The sequence below is a fragment of the Musa acuminata genome, chromosome BXJ1-10 (assembly GCF_036884655.1).
Source record: "Musa acuminata AAA Group cultivar baxijiao chromosome BXJ1-10, Cavendish_Baxijiao_AAA, whole genome shotgun sequence".
In the NCBI taxonomy this organism is placed as follows: domain Eukaryota; kingdom Viridiplantae; phylum Streptophyta; class Magnoliopsida; order Zingiberales; family Musaceae; genus Musa; species Musa acuminata.
In genome coordinates this window covers 27959181-27973366 of record NC_088336.1, presented here as the reverse complement: position 1 = coordinate 27973366, position 14186 = coordinate 27959181, and the positions used below count along the sequence as shown (strand labels likewise).

The following is a 14186-nucleotide window of genomic DNA, read 5'->3' as shown; positions in this document are numbered from 1 at the left end:
AAGGTCTTAATACAATCTTTTTCTTTTGCTAAAAAAATTAGTAGTGAAATTAAGCTAGAAAAAAAAGGTTCTAAAACAAATATATTTGGAAAGCAGCTAAATGCCACGGTTATGACACCAATTACCACACTAAATGCCATGGTTGAACGGGTCAAGTGACTTCTCGATGGTGGTGCAGTTATTTCTTTCCGGACTCGTAATTGGAATCCCAGTCACCAAAACCCTAAACCTGGCACTCGGCAGACCCCCACATCCCGCGCTACGCCCAGCCAATCCTCCGAACCGATGGCCGGCGATCCCTCCCCCGACGGTCCTAACGGCCGCCGTAAGCGCAAGGCGGGGCGCCCGGCTGCCGTGGATTCCCCCGGCGGCGGAGCCGTAGCATCCAGTTCCCAGCGCCGGGCGGCCGTCGACGACGCCGTGGTGCTCCTCCGGGGAGCTCTCGAGTTTCGGCGACGGACGGGCCTGCTGCCGAGGCCGTCGAATATGCCCGCATTGTACGAATCCGTGAGAGGCTCGCTTCGCTCTCCCGTCTCCCAGGACCAGGCCTACAACAAGCTCCGCCACCTCCGTCACAGGCTCAGCCATCCCGTCGCCGGCGGTCACGGTTCCCACGATGACCTCCTCTATGAGCTCGCCGCGGAGCTCTGGTCCGCGGGCGTGGAAGAGAAGTACGAGAAAGAAGATGATAAGAAGCAGAAGGACAATGAGGTGGAGGAGGAGAGTAAGGATGCGGAGACGGAAGGAGATGATGACCTCGACAAGAAGCAAGGCCGCAATGGGGACGAACAGCGAGGTGGACCTGAATCCTACCCATATCTGGTCCACGCCGCAGCCGAGCACTGGAAAGCTCACAGCTTATCGAATTCATCACTGGAGGCGGGTCTCAAGCTGCTGAATCCATCAAAGGCGAAAGCTTTAGAGGATAGGTGGAAGAAGCTGGTGGAAGATGAGATGAAGTTACAGGCGGATTGGTTCATGGCGTGCAGGGACATCTTCGCATTGCTGAATCAGTCGCATCAGGGTATGAACTCGTAGATCAGGTTGGATGCTTCCAGGGAGGATCCTTTTATTTCCCTTTGAATGAGCAAAGTTTTGGATATGGATTGGTTTCCATACTTTGGTTGCTCGTCCTGTTATTTCTCTGTATGATCTGCAGGAATTGAGCTCTTTATTATGCTCATGAGTTTGATCTTATGGTTTTCAAGCTCGATTGCAATAGAAGGGAAGGCTAAATTTTGGGTTTATCTCCATTGGTGTGTTCATCTCAATGGAGAAAGCATCAGCTCCTTAAACAACCTTCTCTTATTGAGCCATGTCTCCTTTGAGCACATCTAATGGCCTCCCTTCTTCCTTCGTTGAGACCACTGAGTCTGAGTTGTGTGGTCAGCGGAGTACGTACAGGAGATGTTTCTTTTGGCGATACAAGGCTTAAGTCAGCTTTCTGTGAGTATATGGGGGAGTGAGAAGAGGATGGGTATCATCGGTGAGGCATGGAGGAGCGTGAAGCCGTACTTGGTCATGGTCTTCTTGCAGCTCGGGTATGCAGGCATGTTCGTCGTCTCCGTCGCCTCGCTCAAGCGTGGCATGAGCCACTACGTGCTCGTTGTGTACCGGAACGCCGTCGCTACTGCTGTCGTCGCCCCATTCGCTCTGTGGTTTGAAGGGTTCGCCTCTCTGTCTCTGTCTCTCTCTCTTTCTCACACACACGCACAAACAAACAGACAAGGCATTTATTTCTGTTTTCTATCTCATAGCAGGAAGGTGAGGCCCAAGATGACACTCCCCATCTTCCTCAAGATCATGGCTTTAGCACTACTGGAGTACTGATTCATTCATCTTCCATTTACCATCTCTGCAATACCTGGGTCATCAAATCAGTCGTTATTTGTAATGGAATTGTCTGAATCTTCTCATCCAGGCCAGTGCTTGACCAAAACTTCTACTACATGGGCACCAAGTACACCTCTGCAAGCTTCTCCTCTGCTCTTTACAACATACTGCCTGTGGTCACTTTCGTAAGCGCCATCGTGTTAAGGTAAAAGCTCGATTCGCCGTAGCTTTCACGCGTTGATGTGTTTGATCTCCACTGCTATATGAACTGCATGCATCCATGAGTAGAATGGAGAGGGTATAGGATTCGACGCCAGACTCTTCACCGGCGGTCTACTCGGGACTGATGTGCTCGGGAGTTGCGTATTACTTGCAGGGGGTGGTGATGAAGGAGAGAGGCCCTGTGTTCGTGACGGCCTTCAACCCACTCTGCATGGTCATTGTGGCTGTGATGGGGTCTATCATTCTCGCGGAGGAGATCTCTTTGGGGAGGTAAGATTTCTCTCTCATCATTTCAGCTGTTGCAGAGATCTCGAGCTCATTCCATTTCTCTTGGAGATTTGTAGGGTGATTGGTGCAGTCATCATAGTGATTGGCCTGTATGCTACCACCCAGCCATCGGAGGACAGTGAAATGATACCACTGTAGACATTGCATCCATGAAGAAACCTTGAGGAGTCGATGAACAGCTTTACCTTGTACTATATTTGAACTGGTCATCAATAATTCTTCTAAAATATAATATATTATTTTATATAAAGACTATTATTTTATATGTTATTTCATATGATCAATCGATCAAGAAAATATTATAATGCAGCACAAATATATTATATTACAATTTTTAAATATTATTTAAAATACTATAACATAATATACAAATATGATAAGCACAATATTTTTTATAATATTTGTATAAAACACTATGTTCTAATATTTTTAAATTGATATTGCTGAAAATATTATAATATAATATGAAAAATACTAATCGGTTCATTATATTTTTAGATTGCCATTAAAAAGGTAGATGATTCGAGTATCATAGGTATTAGATTAAAAAAATTATTATTAGAGATTTCTGAAAATAAGAACACTAATTGAGAAATATTAAAAAATATTTGAAGTATTATTATGGTTTAGACATTTGTCACCAAATATTTGAAGTGAAATATTAAAAATATAAAAAACTACATTGATAAAGAAAATAAGAAACTTATTGGAGAAGGGATAATTACACGTAAATCCAATTCCCAGTAGGGGCTTATTTGAAAAAATAGCTAATACAAGGGGTTTTCTGCATATTATTTCCTTTCGAATGCAATTCGAGTGCGAGCCCAATCCGTTGTTTTGATCTTAATTGGCTCGCTCGTGACTTGATCTGAGCTGACTCATTCGTCCAATTGCGTTCGCGTTCGATTCAATTTAGATACGTATGTATGGAGACGGAGAGGGAGAGGAAGCATTCGGCAACTGAAACTTCTGGAGAAAGAGGAAGGAGAGAAGAAGGAATGAGGACGAGGGACGAGACGGCGATCTTGCGGGCCGAGGCGGTGCTGCTATGCTCCGTCGGGCTCCTCGCTGCATGGATGCCTACCGCGGCGGCGCTATGGCTCAGCCTGCCGACGTCGGGAACGAAGTGCGTGTCGGAGGAGATTCACGCCGGCGTCGTCGCCATGGCCGACTACGCCGTCATCCACGACGACGATCCCCGCAACACGCCCACGATCTCCGTCAAGGTGCCTGAAAAGCTATGACTTTGATGCATAATTGTGGCTTCTTGTTCGAAATCTGCACATAGAAGAGGTATCCTTCGGTTGTTAGTTTGGTTAAGAATGAACCTCCAGGAGTGGCGGGTGGATACATTGGATCAAGAACTTTGACGGCGATTTCACCTCTGATAGGGTATGCCTATATGAAAGGAAAAGCTGAAATCTTGGATCAATCGTTCGTTTAGGTCTTTTCGTTTTCTTTACGAAACATCGAAATCTCACGATATGGTTGATCTGGTTTACCTCGATAGAATCATGACATGTACTCCACAATTAATTCTATGTCAATTGGATGAGAGGTTAATATTTAGGTGGAGATCTTTTTGAGATGTTAGCAAGATATGTCCAAAGTCACATATCACCAGAATCATGCATGTGGTTCTGTTTTGATAAAGATTTTGAGCGCCATTGTTTTGGTAAATAAATTAATGAGAGTCAATTATATGTCGAAGGGATTGCAATAATAAAGATTTCTGGAGTTGGTTGTCGATCTGATTTTGTGGTGTCACATATGTTTGCTTATCTTTTCTTACGATATATGTTTCACCATGTCATTTGCATGATTATGATTGAACAACAGTATAAATTGTGTTATTCTTATCCTTTTAGGAAACATGTGGTTTATGTTGAGTTGATCGACAAATTGGTTCACAACTGTGGGTGTAATAAAAAAGGTGGTTTGAATTTCCATAAAAAAATCAACCAGTTAACTGATGCAAGATGGTATTAGAAAATATCTAACAATTGTGAATGGCCATGTGAATTTTAAGAAGTCATTACAAACAAAACCGTCTGAAGATTGATATTGAATTTTAAACATTGTATATGTTTTTTTAATTTGATAAGCACTTCAGTCTCTATTTTCTCAAACAACAAACACATTTTACATCTTGAGATTCAGGAAAAATGGGTTACCATAGAACACTTAGTGAAACTTGCTCACAGCCAGTCAAATTGTTCTGCAAACCTGCTCTGTAAACAACTGTAAAGAAGTTGCTTCATGAGTAACTATTAAAGAGAGTCAGAAACATATTTGCATTGTTTAACCTCATCTTCAATCTAATGGTCAAAGGCTTAGAATGAGATAGCAAAAATGCATGATTATATTTGAAATCATTATGCACAGTGTAGGTTATGCACCTCTGAGGCACTGTACACTGTGTTCATTGGATGACATAGTTGTTATACCTCTGTTAAACTTTTTTTTTTTCCACCCCCTTTGTGTATGATCCGAAAACTTATTGGACTTACATGGATGTAGCATTGAACTTTTCACTGGAATATCAAAGGTGATAGAGATGATGTTCGGTAGAAGATAGTGTCAAAGATTGATCTGTTCATTTTCAGGTGACAGCACCAAACGGGGACACACTTCATCATAAAGGAAATATTACGATTGGCCAGTTTGCATTCACTTCCAATGAACCAGGGACCTATCTGGCATGTTTCTGGCTGGATGGTGCTAACAGAGGTGCCGGAACAAGTGTTGGCATCAACTGGAAGATTGGGATTGCTGCAAAGGACTGGGAATCCATTGCTAAAAAGGAAAAAATTGAGGTGGCATCTTGGTTATAAGTAACCCATATGTTCCGATGAAATATCTCTTTCTAACAGTTTCTTCTTTGAATCTGCAAAGGGTGTTGAGCTTGAGCTGAGGAAACTAGAAGAGGCTGTTGAAGTGATCCATGAAAATTTGTTGTATCTCAGGAACAGGTAAGCCTTGTTGCTCTCGAGCACATAAATTATGTTGTTGCGAAAATTCTGTGTGGCTGAATACAACTCATGAATCATCCATTTTGTTTTCTGAAACCAGGGAAGCCGGCATGAGAGATGTAAGTGAGAAGACGAATTCTCGTGTGGCAATGTTCAGTTTCATGTCCCTTACCGTATGCATTTTGGCTTCTGTCGTGCAGTTGTGGCACCTAAAAGGTTACTTTCACAAGAAGAAGCTAATCTAGATTTATAGATATATGATCTATAACATCTCAACATGCGGATTAATCCATTCATTTTTTATTGAACATGGGTTGTAACACCCCATTTTGGGAGCTGGTGTCAAAACAATCTATCATTCACTGTAATTTCTTTTATGCTTCTAACAAATGTTATCTTGTTTTCTCTCTGGTACTTGTATGCTAAATGTTCTAGAATTCTAGTAGCTTATATCCTTAATGCTTTCGGGAATTTTAGCAAACAAAGCTGAATGCAAATTCTGTAGTCAATGGAGAGAAAAGCTACATGGGTTCAAGTGGAGAGAAAAAAAGCGAGAAGAATACCTGACACTAAATGTGCTTTAAACTTAATGGTTGTAATAGGATTTTGGTTGTGTAGAATTGCAATGGGGATATGGAATTTGGCTAAGATCACCATTCTTGAGGTTAGCAATGTGCATAATTATCAGTCTTTATCTTTGAGTTCATCATGTTGTGGACATGGTGGTCAAAGTTTTCCCTGTGCTGGAGAGTTTCCAAAGAGGAGGTCTGACATGAAAAGGATTATAATTAATCTAGTATGAGTAAGAACTTGATTTATCTAGGAGAAAAAAACTGAGTTAAATTCATGAGCAATGAGTAATATTTTGAATTAGAAAGATTTTCCCTGATAATCCCCTGTGCATTAAGTCTTTCTCAATGATTCAACCTGAAGTGCAAATTAAACTAGAATTGTAATTAAATACAAGTAATTTTAGTTCTCAATGCTCAATACTTTTTCTCAATAATCCTTTTTCACAATTAACATCACCTTTTTAATTAGGAAGTAAACATTTTGATGCTTGCATTATTATATTGCACTTTATGATTCTTCATGAATTTTTATTTTAATCATAAATTAAAAGTAATTGAAACCTAATAAGTTGTATAAAAAAAGATCCGACCCGTTAATAAGAAAGATAGTTCAACCCATTCCATACCCGACCCCGACCAATTGCTAATTTTCGTCTGTGGCGGTAGCTCCGTCAATCAAAAGGCAGGTAATCATTACGGGTAAACGTCGTTGGTGGGTACACGGAAGTATCTTCGCTTTGTTGTATACACGAGACATCTTCCCATGCGAATGGAAATCAATCAAATCACAGCGGTCCAAATCCCTCGTCGCATCGAAGTCTCGCCTCCGGTTGCAATTGCGACCGCATCGTCTACGAAGAAGAGGAAGCCGCAGCCGCACGAAGAAGAATCCATCGCCACGACCGGGAAGCAGACGCCCGGCGACCAGATTTATGAGATTTTCCAAGGAAAGAAGGCTAAGAAGAGCATGACTATCGCCGCCGGCCGAGAAGAAGAAAAACCACAGAAGACAGGAAAGAATCAGGCTCAGGGAACAGGGGAGGGTGGTAGCGGTAAGAACATGAAAGATAAGAGGAAGAAGAGGAAGGAAGTGGCTTTGGACGAGGGGCCCGAGTCCTAGGCGGAGACGGCGGACCGCGGACGGGCTCACCGTCTACTCCGCCGCGGAGCTCGGTTGGGGGAACCCGGACGCGGGCGGCACGCCTCTTTGCCCCGTCTACTGTTCCTGCTGCTTCTGATGGTTTGAAGATCTCAAAGGTGGCACATTCTTCTTGTTTCTTATCGTGGCGTTTGCAAGTTCCTAAATTTATGCTGAGGGACGTGGTTTTATTTGGTCATTCAGGTTTTGATGTGTCAAGGTTGAAAGTTTTGGCAATTATATGAACAGAATTGGAGCTCTGTTTCGAATCGTTTTTATATTCTCATACTTCTTTGCTGGTATTAAGATCTCATCGGTTATTTGCACAGAGTAGTTTTAAGAGGAAATTGGCTTCTTTGGAAGTCACTTCTTAAGCTACATGCTCTGCAGCCAGTTGAGGAGAAGTAAACCATAGAAGAAGCACATATTGTTTCTTGTAGTCACATATCAGTGCATGTTTGATCCATATTGACAAGTACATTCTGAGGTTGGACAGTGACAATGGTGTTGGTGGAGGGCGTTGATATACATGGCGAATATATCTTGCAAATTGTGGTGGTGCTGTAAACCTTAGATTATTGTACTTGTAATCCATTTTCAGCATCTGAAAAGACAAAATAAATGAATCAAGATGACTTTCACACCCCTTTTTCTTTCCTCTAGGCGAATGTGTCCACAGGTGAACTTTAGCATTTAGTAATTGAGGATTCACCCTTAGTTTTGAATTTTATCTTATCTTATTTTTAAGTGATGAAGCATGTGAATATTTGGCATGTATGATTCACTTGGGAGATCAGCTTCTTTGAAGTGATGGTATGCGGTTTTCTTTTTTAACTTCTCAAAATAGTGCACTGTATGAGAAGTGAGTTAGAGAACAGAGAGCACTTATTTAGTTATGTAGTGTTTTCAATGATAGATTTAGCTGAAGTTGCTGTTCTGGCTTCCCTTGCTTCACAACCTGTCAATCTATCAATAACATGCTTGGTCAGAGCCCACACTCAGCAATTCATGGAGAATAACTTCTTTTAAACAGCTTCATGATCTTGACTGCAAAACCTGAGCATGGATCAGTTCTTCACATGTGTTGTGCATATAATAAAATTTATATGCAATTCCATTGTGAGTGGTGACCTCCAAATCAATGAAGCTTGTAAGGTGGATTCCATATGCTTGAAATGGGTTTGGAACCATGAACAAGTGAGATTTATCTTTGTCCTCTGTTGGGCTTATTCTATATACTGGGCATAACATCGTGTGTAATGATGCATCATGTTGTCACATTATATTCCAAAATATGCAACCTGATTGCTCTGCCTTTGCTTACTTGATTGACCCTGTGTGACTTGTTGTTGCTCTGATTGAAATATTTGTCATTTAAAGAAAACAGGCAAAAAAGATGGTGGATCACTTTATGGTTATGATGGCATGTTGTTAGGCAAAAATCTGTGGGTTCTTTCTAGTTGCATTAGTAATGTAGTCTTATGAATTTATTTTCAGTTGTTTTGATAAGTTAGATTTGTAAACCATAATATTTTTTATTGTACCAAAAACTCTGGAATAATTTCTGTGATCGCAAACATTGGCCACTTGATAATTGATTAGTTTACTTGCAAGTTAGTGACAATATTTAGTTATCTTCCTACTGCCATGTCTGGCAAAAGGGTTTCTTCTAGGTGTGAGCATGATCAACTGTTTGTGAATCTGATGGTGATAAAAAATATGATGTAATTGAAGAATGACCGAAAATGCCGTATGTTTTGGTATTTTTATCACAGCAAACGCTAATATAGTTTTCTTAAAGCTTTCTTGATGGGCATCCGTTATGACATTGGGTGACAGCAAGCAATCTTTTTAAAATAGCTTGCTTAACTCCTGTACTTAATCGTTATTCTACTTAAATTCCATGGACTTTCTCCTTCTTTGGATGTCTCAATTCTCATTTTTATCCATGTTGTGGAAGACTTAATCTTATTGCATTGCATGACAACTGTAATACCATGATGCATCATAGTTTCTTTTGCTGTGGTTCACATGGGGGCATAAGATTGGCTTGCACCTTCTCTAGATGAAGCCAACATGGTCATGTGAACTAAATATTGTCCATCTTCTGTGAAGCTGTCATGTGATTAGCATGAACATGAAGAATTGTGCCCGGCATTGTTCAAAGATTAAGAAACACTTTTAAGGTACCACAGTTAATACCAAAGGCTCTCTCCATCTCCTGATGGACTATGTCTCACAACTCCATGATGACTAATCCTGTACTTTTAGTTGGATTCTGTTGGTGGCTCTCAGTAAATTGGTTGCATAAAACCCTTGTGGACATTAGCAGTTGTAGCTAAATGATAATATGATGATAGCATGTAGTCAAAAGATGAATATTTTGACTGAAAATAATAAAAAAAATCAAATATTAGCTCATTTTCGGATTTGTTATTAAAGGTCTGAAAACTATTAGTACTTTTAGCAAATAATAAGGTCTACAAGTTTGATTATACATTTTAATGAAGTTTATTCGTATTTCTGGTGCTACTAACTCGCTAGCTTTTGCTTTGCTTGCTATCTTTCTCAAGATTTTCATTATTCTATATAATTGTCTGGGACACTCTTTAAATAGCACTTTCCTAACAGACATATTATAGCACAACTATTTTGTGTCATGCTTCAAACTACTGGAAAAAAGTCCTGCAGCTGCTGCAGGAATCATTTGTCCAGTAGATGAGCTTGGTTATGATCAGGATCAAAAGTAGTAGTTTATTTAGATAAAAAACAGTATGGCCTTGTGAACTTCTTACTTCTTAGCCTACTGAATTACATTGCCCCACACATCTTTCCATGAATGATGAATATGGCCTCCTAGCATGGAGCTGCACTTTGGGTGTTTTATGGCAGCGCTTAACCCCGATGTTTGGAATTGAATTACAGTATATTATAGTCACTTTATCTTGAGATTCTTCAGATGTTTGTTTGGGGAGGTGATTTACAGTCTGAACACAATCTATAGTTTGTTGATTGTTTATCAATACTCAGTCACAAGTAATTAGGGTACTATCTTTGCAAGTATGCACATTTTATACGGCTATGGTTGCAGAAGAGTTTCACCTGAACATTACATAATTTACATTGGTGTTAGGATGCTCAGTGGATGATCTGTCCAATCAAAAGATGGCATATCAAATTGGTGAGTCTTTTTCTTCTTCAATATCTGCAATCAGCAGCTAACTTCCAATATATATTGATTAGTGATGTTCATGACTGACATGACGAACATGGTCCAGTGAACAATTTTTCTCACAAATTTTAATTTAGTGCTTCAACTTACACGACTGCTGCATCTGTTTTTGTTTTCTTTTAGCTGCACCCATGGGTTCATCAAACAAGCCATGTTAATGTGGAGAGTTTTTTTAGTCAGACATTGAGCCCTTGTAACAGCTCTTTATATTATTTCTGCAGCACTGATATTTCCTCTGAAAAATGAGAAACAAAAGGAAGTTAATTGCCCAGTCGAGCTTCTCAGATGCTGCAATGTCTTGTTTTCACATGAACAGAGATGCACCAAGAGTAAAGGCATTGTACCAAGAGCAGTCTTGGTTGAAGACACTGATCTCAGACACCCTAGTGGGAAGAAAGGCTCTTGCATGACATGAGCCTTGGGGGTGGAGGAATAAACAATGCTCCTCGGTGTGGCCTCAGATCTAGCAAAAGGAGAAAAGAAAACTAATCAGTTCATGTGATGCAGCTTTGAGCAGGTCGCCTGTGGTACAAAGAGAATCCCTTCATGAGAAAGGCAAAGCTAAAGCAGCAACCTCAGAACAACAGTATGCATATGGCATGAGTTCTTACAATTTTATACTGTTGTCATATTAAATCCTCTTAAGTATGCATCTGACGTTGACAGTGTTGTGTCAACAGTGGATTCTGGAGAGTGGAAGAGCTTCATGGCTTTGTCCGGATCAAGACCTGAGCGTGGAAGATGGAGGTGCTCTCGACCCAAGTTTTAACCTACCGAGTGAGTTTTTCTTGGATCTCTATCTGCTTCCCAACCTGGTTTCTGGTGTTCCTCCGGATCAGACTTGTAAGATTCCCAGGTTGTTCCTGATATGGTCCCATCATCGTTGAGAGCATCATGCATCATGGCATTGCATGCTAGCTCACCTAGTAGGGCCACTTGTGACTCGGTTCCATCTTGGGACACAGGACATCAACGCGGTTACCAGCTAGGTCTGTTGTTGGATTGTTGCACTGCATCACAACTTTCGACATTGGCTGGCCCAGCTGGGCTCCACACCCTGACAGAATCCTATGCCCCAGTGTGAAATCTGTAAGCTGGTTTCTGCCTCCCTCACTCTCCTTCCTTTCTTTATTCTTGTCTTTGGTGAATGATGGTGTTTCATTGATGCATGGGTGTGAGGACTGTGTTGTGCAGAGTTGGAAAGAGATCGGGACCTACAGTTGGAAAGAGCCCCTTCATCGACTGCTTTCTTCTGGGGGTTGGGTGTGGTTTAATGACAGGGAAGGAGAGGTGGGCTACTTCTTCCAAAGCATGCAGGGCTCTCTCTCTCTCTTCTTCTTCTTGCCATCTCTTTCTTTCAGAATAAGCTGCTGAAGTACAATTTTTTTTTGACAGCACCCAGTTCCTTTGGGATCAAAGACTTGTTTTCCAAGGTAAAGGGTTGGTCAAAACCCATTGATGCACTCACTGCATTTAATTCTTGATTAGAATACCATGCATTGAAAACAATCAAGGAAACAGTTTTAGATTCTTCATTCGTAGAAACCTCATGCGCATTATATTTTTCCTCTTTGACATGTTACTAACAAATCCTCTCTTGCTAAGGCCACAAGTGTTGCACAATATCAGGTGTCTTTTGCTGCTGTCTGACTTGTGTTATTGAAACAGTGGGATTAATTGTTCTTCCGGTCAAAACCATTGGTAGCTGTGACCGCAAGGATGAGCTCCTCAAATTTCGTGCTCAGTGGATCATGAATGCCAGCTTCCCATGCATGATGGCCTTTTCTATTCACCTTTTCTGACCTTTTGTAGGGTGAGTGAGACCCTCTACCCTTTTGCCGTATAAAGAGGGTGGTGAGGAAGACGACTGAAGGAAGTCGCAACCTTTCTCCATCGTTCATCCATGGGGAAGAGCAGCAGAGTCCTTCGCCCTCCAAACTCCTCCATCGATCCACTCCTTAGGTGCTCCTCTTCCTCCTCCTCGCCCTGTCAAAGTATGGGGAGCAGTGGGAAGAGGCCGTACAAGGGGGTGAGGAGGAGAAGCTGGGGCTCCTGGGTCTCCGAGATCAGAGCGCCGCATCAGAAGACGAGGATATGGCTGGGATCCTACTCCACGCCCGAGGCAGCTGCCAGGGCCTACGACGCCGCCCTCCTCTGCCTCAAGGGCTCCTCCGCCTCCTTCAACTTCCCCGCCTCCCTCCCCAGCCACCTTCCGGCCAGTGCCATGTCTCCCAAGTCCATCCAAAGAGTCGCCGCCGCCGCTGCCGCCGTCGTCGTCACCTCCCCTACGGCTAGCACGACCACCAGCCGGTCACCGTCTCCTCCCGCTCCTCCTTCTCCGTCGCTGGACGCCACCAACGAGGACCACCAGTCCACGATGACGAGCTCGGCCACTTCGACGAGGAGCGGAGAGATAGATGAGCCGTGGATCGATCTCGGAGCCTTCCAGTCGCCACGGTGCATGGATCATATGATCAACCCACTGATCTCCTCTTGGCAGGAGTGCGAGGAGATGGGAGACATAAACCTATGGAGCTTCTTCTAGAAGATTGAGATAGGTTCATTGCTTGTCTCATCCACTGCAGCTGAGATCAGGGGAAGCTGAGACTCGAGTACGAGCAGCGTGGAGATAAATGCATACGATTGCGTTCCAGTCACAGTAATGTTGTAAGGTAATAAATAAACGGAGTATTAGAGTTATGTACTCAGCATATGGAAATTTTTCTGATGAGACATTTAATTGAACAATAACAGAGTTTGGAGGAATTCTTTATGTACAATGAGACCTGAGTGAGAGAGGTGATAATTTGGAAGCAGTTCTCTTCCTTCTCAAGAACTGGTTTGATGCTATGGATTGGACATAAAAAAGAAGAAGAGGACATAAATGAAAGTTGTGTTGTTTTCTCATATTCTAGATTTAAATAAGCTCCAGTTCTATGCTCTGCATTCATTAGCCACTTGACAAAGATTTAGGCGATTAGATTGCAGAGCAGTGTAATATGATGACTACTGCTTGGCTTACATTCATATTTTGTATATAAACTTGCTACAGTGGGGTTCTGATTAGAGAGAGAGAGAGAGAGAGGACTTCACATGTTAATATGTTGTACAAAGTTTAGTTCCCAACCATTAAACATCAAAGATGATGACCATGTCTAATGCTGTTTGCAGTTGACCAAGTATAATCTTTGTCACACCATGTATCATGAGCTTGATGTGTTCTTGAACAATTTGCACACTTCAACTCTCTCTCTCATCTTTAACTCTTGGCAGTGTGCCTCATGAGCATCACATAAACTCCATTTGCTTGATCATGAAGTTTAGTTTCAGAACAAACATCTAAGTAAATATGCAAAATAGAGACGATCGCTTTCAGCATTGTATCCTATGCACTGAGCCAGCTCAAGAAGACAGCTAAAAAGTGGGTCATCTTCCAACTCAAATATTAAGATAAGGTAAGGAACTGATGGACAAAAACCCTATAAGACTGGATCTTGTCCGAGATGAAATGATAGTAGATAAGCATGATGCTAACAATAAATACAAATATGCAACAGGACTTCGAATATCACATCTTTGTCTATTGTAACAAATATATTTTTCTCTATTTTTTTTATTTATAATCAATAGTAATTGATTCAATTATTTAACTTATGAGAAGAGGCTAGTATTTATTATATGCTATCATAATTTGGGGATACATAGCACTATTATTTTCTTCTGATGACAGAGATATTTATATATAAATTCTAAGGCTGGATAATCATTTAATAATTTTTAAAATATATTATAAAATATATTGTATAGATAAAATAATTAATCTATTATAAAAATATGATCACACAGGAGTGTAAACCCAAAAAAAAACATCTTTCAAGAAGTATTCGATTTAACCCAATCAAGTCACTGTTGGGTCCGTCTCTCCCCAT

General features: G+C 41.4%; 3 protein-coding genes and 1 pseudogene across 4 annotated transcripts; all 4 read left to right on the top strand.

The window, feature by feature from the left end:
* The first annotated feature begins 285 nt into the window (after positions 1-285).
* Positions 286-1038, top strand: LOC135594818 (uncharacterized). Its single transcript, XM_065085329.1, has one exon. It carries the CDS (start codon positions 286-288, stop codon positions 1036-1038), a length of 753 nt encoding a protein of 250 aa, XP_064941401.1.
* Positions 1039-1343: 305 nt separating this feature from the next.
* LOC103969815 (WAT1-related protein At1g21890-like) lies at positions 1344-2521 on the top strand (annotated as a pseudogene).
* Positions 2522-3275: 754 nt separating this feature from the next.
* LOC135595038 (transmembrane emp24 domain-containing protein p24delta4-like) lies at positions 3276-5761 on the top strand. The gene is made up of 4 exons (XM_065085543.1): positions 3276-3569; positions 4950-5159; positions 5239-5315; positions 5416-5761. The coding sequence occupies exons 1-4, from the start codon at positions 3342-3344 to the stop codon at positions 5558-5560; spliced, it is 660 nt and encodes a 219-aa protein (XP_064941615.1). The 5' UTR covers positions 3276-3341; the 3' UTR covers positions 5561-5761.
* An 832-nt stretch (positions 5762-6593) lies between these two features.
* Positions 6594-13030, top strand: LOC135595931 (ethylene-responsive transcription factor ERF014-like). Of its 2 annotated transcripts, XM_065087469.1 has the most exons (7): positions 6594-7144; positions 10159-10206; positions 10479-10843; positions 10938-11034; positions 11223-11346; positions 11452-11547; positions 11653-13030. In XM_065087469.1, exon 7 carries the CDS (start codon positions 12161-12163, stop codon positions 12800-12802), a length of 642 nt encoding a protein of 213 aa, XP_064943541.1. In that variant the 5' UTR covers positions 6594-7144; positions 10159-10206; positions 10479-10843; positions 10938-11034; positions 11223-11346; positions 11452-11547; positions 11653-12160; the 3' UTR covers positions 12803-13030. The 2 variants fall into 2 exon arrangements, with proteins under 2 accessions (XP_064943541.1, XP_064943540.1); XM_065087468.1 differs by having other exon boundaries at positions 11223-13030.
* The last annotated feature ends 1156 nt before the right edge of the window (positions 13031-14186 follow it).

Coding starts and splice junctions, on each gene's coding strand:
- LOC135594818 (XM_065085329.1), top strand. CDS start 286: ATGGCCGGCGATCCCTCCCCCGACGGTCCTAACGGCCGCCGTAAGCGC.
- LOC135595038 (XM_065085543.1), top strand. CDS start 3,342: ATGAGGACGAGGGACGAGACGGCGATCTTGCGGGCCGAGGCGGTGCTG. Junction 3,570..4,949: donor CGCCCACGATCTCCGTCAAG/GTGCCTGAAAAG, acceptor GTTCATTTTCAG/GTGACAGCACCAAACGGGGA. Junction 5,316..5,415: donor TTGTTGTATCTCAGGAACAG/GTAAGCCTTGTT, acceptor TTCTGAAACCAG/GGAAGCCGGCATGAGAGATG.
- LOC135595931 (XM_065087469.1), top strand. CDS start 12,161: ATGGGGAAGAGCAGCAGAGTCCTTCGCCCTCCAAACTCCTCCATCGAT.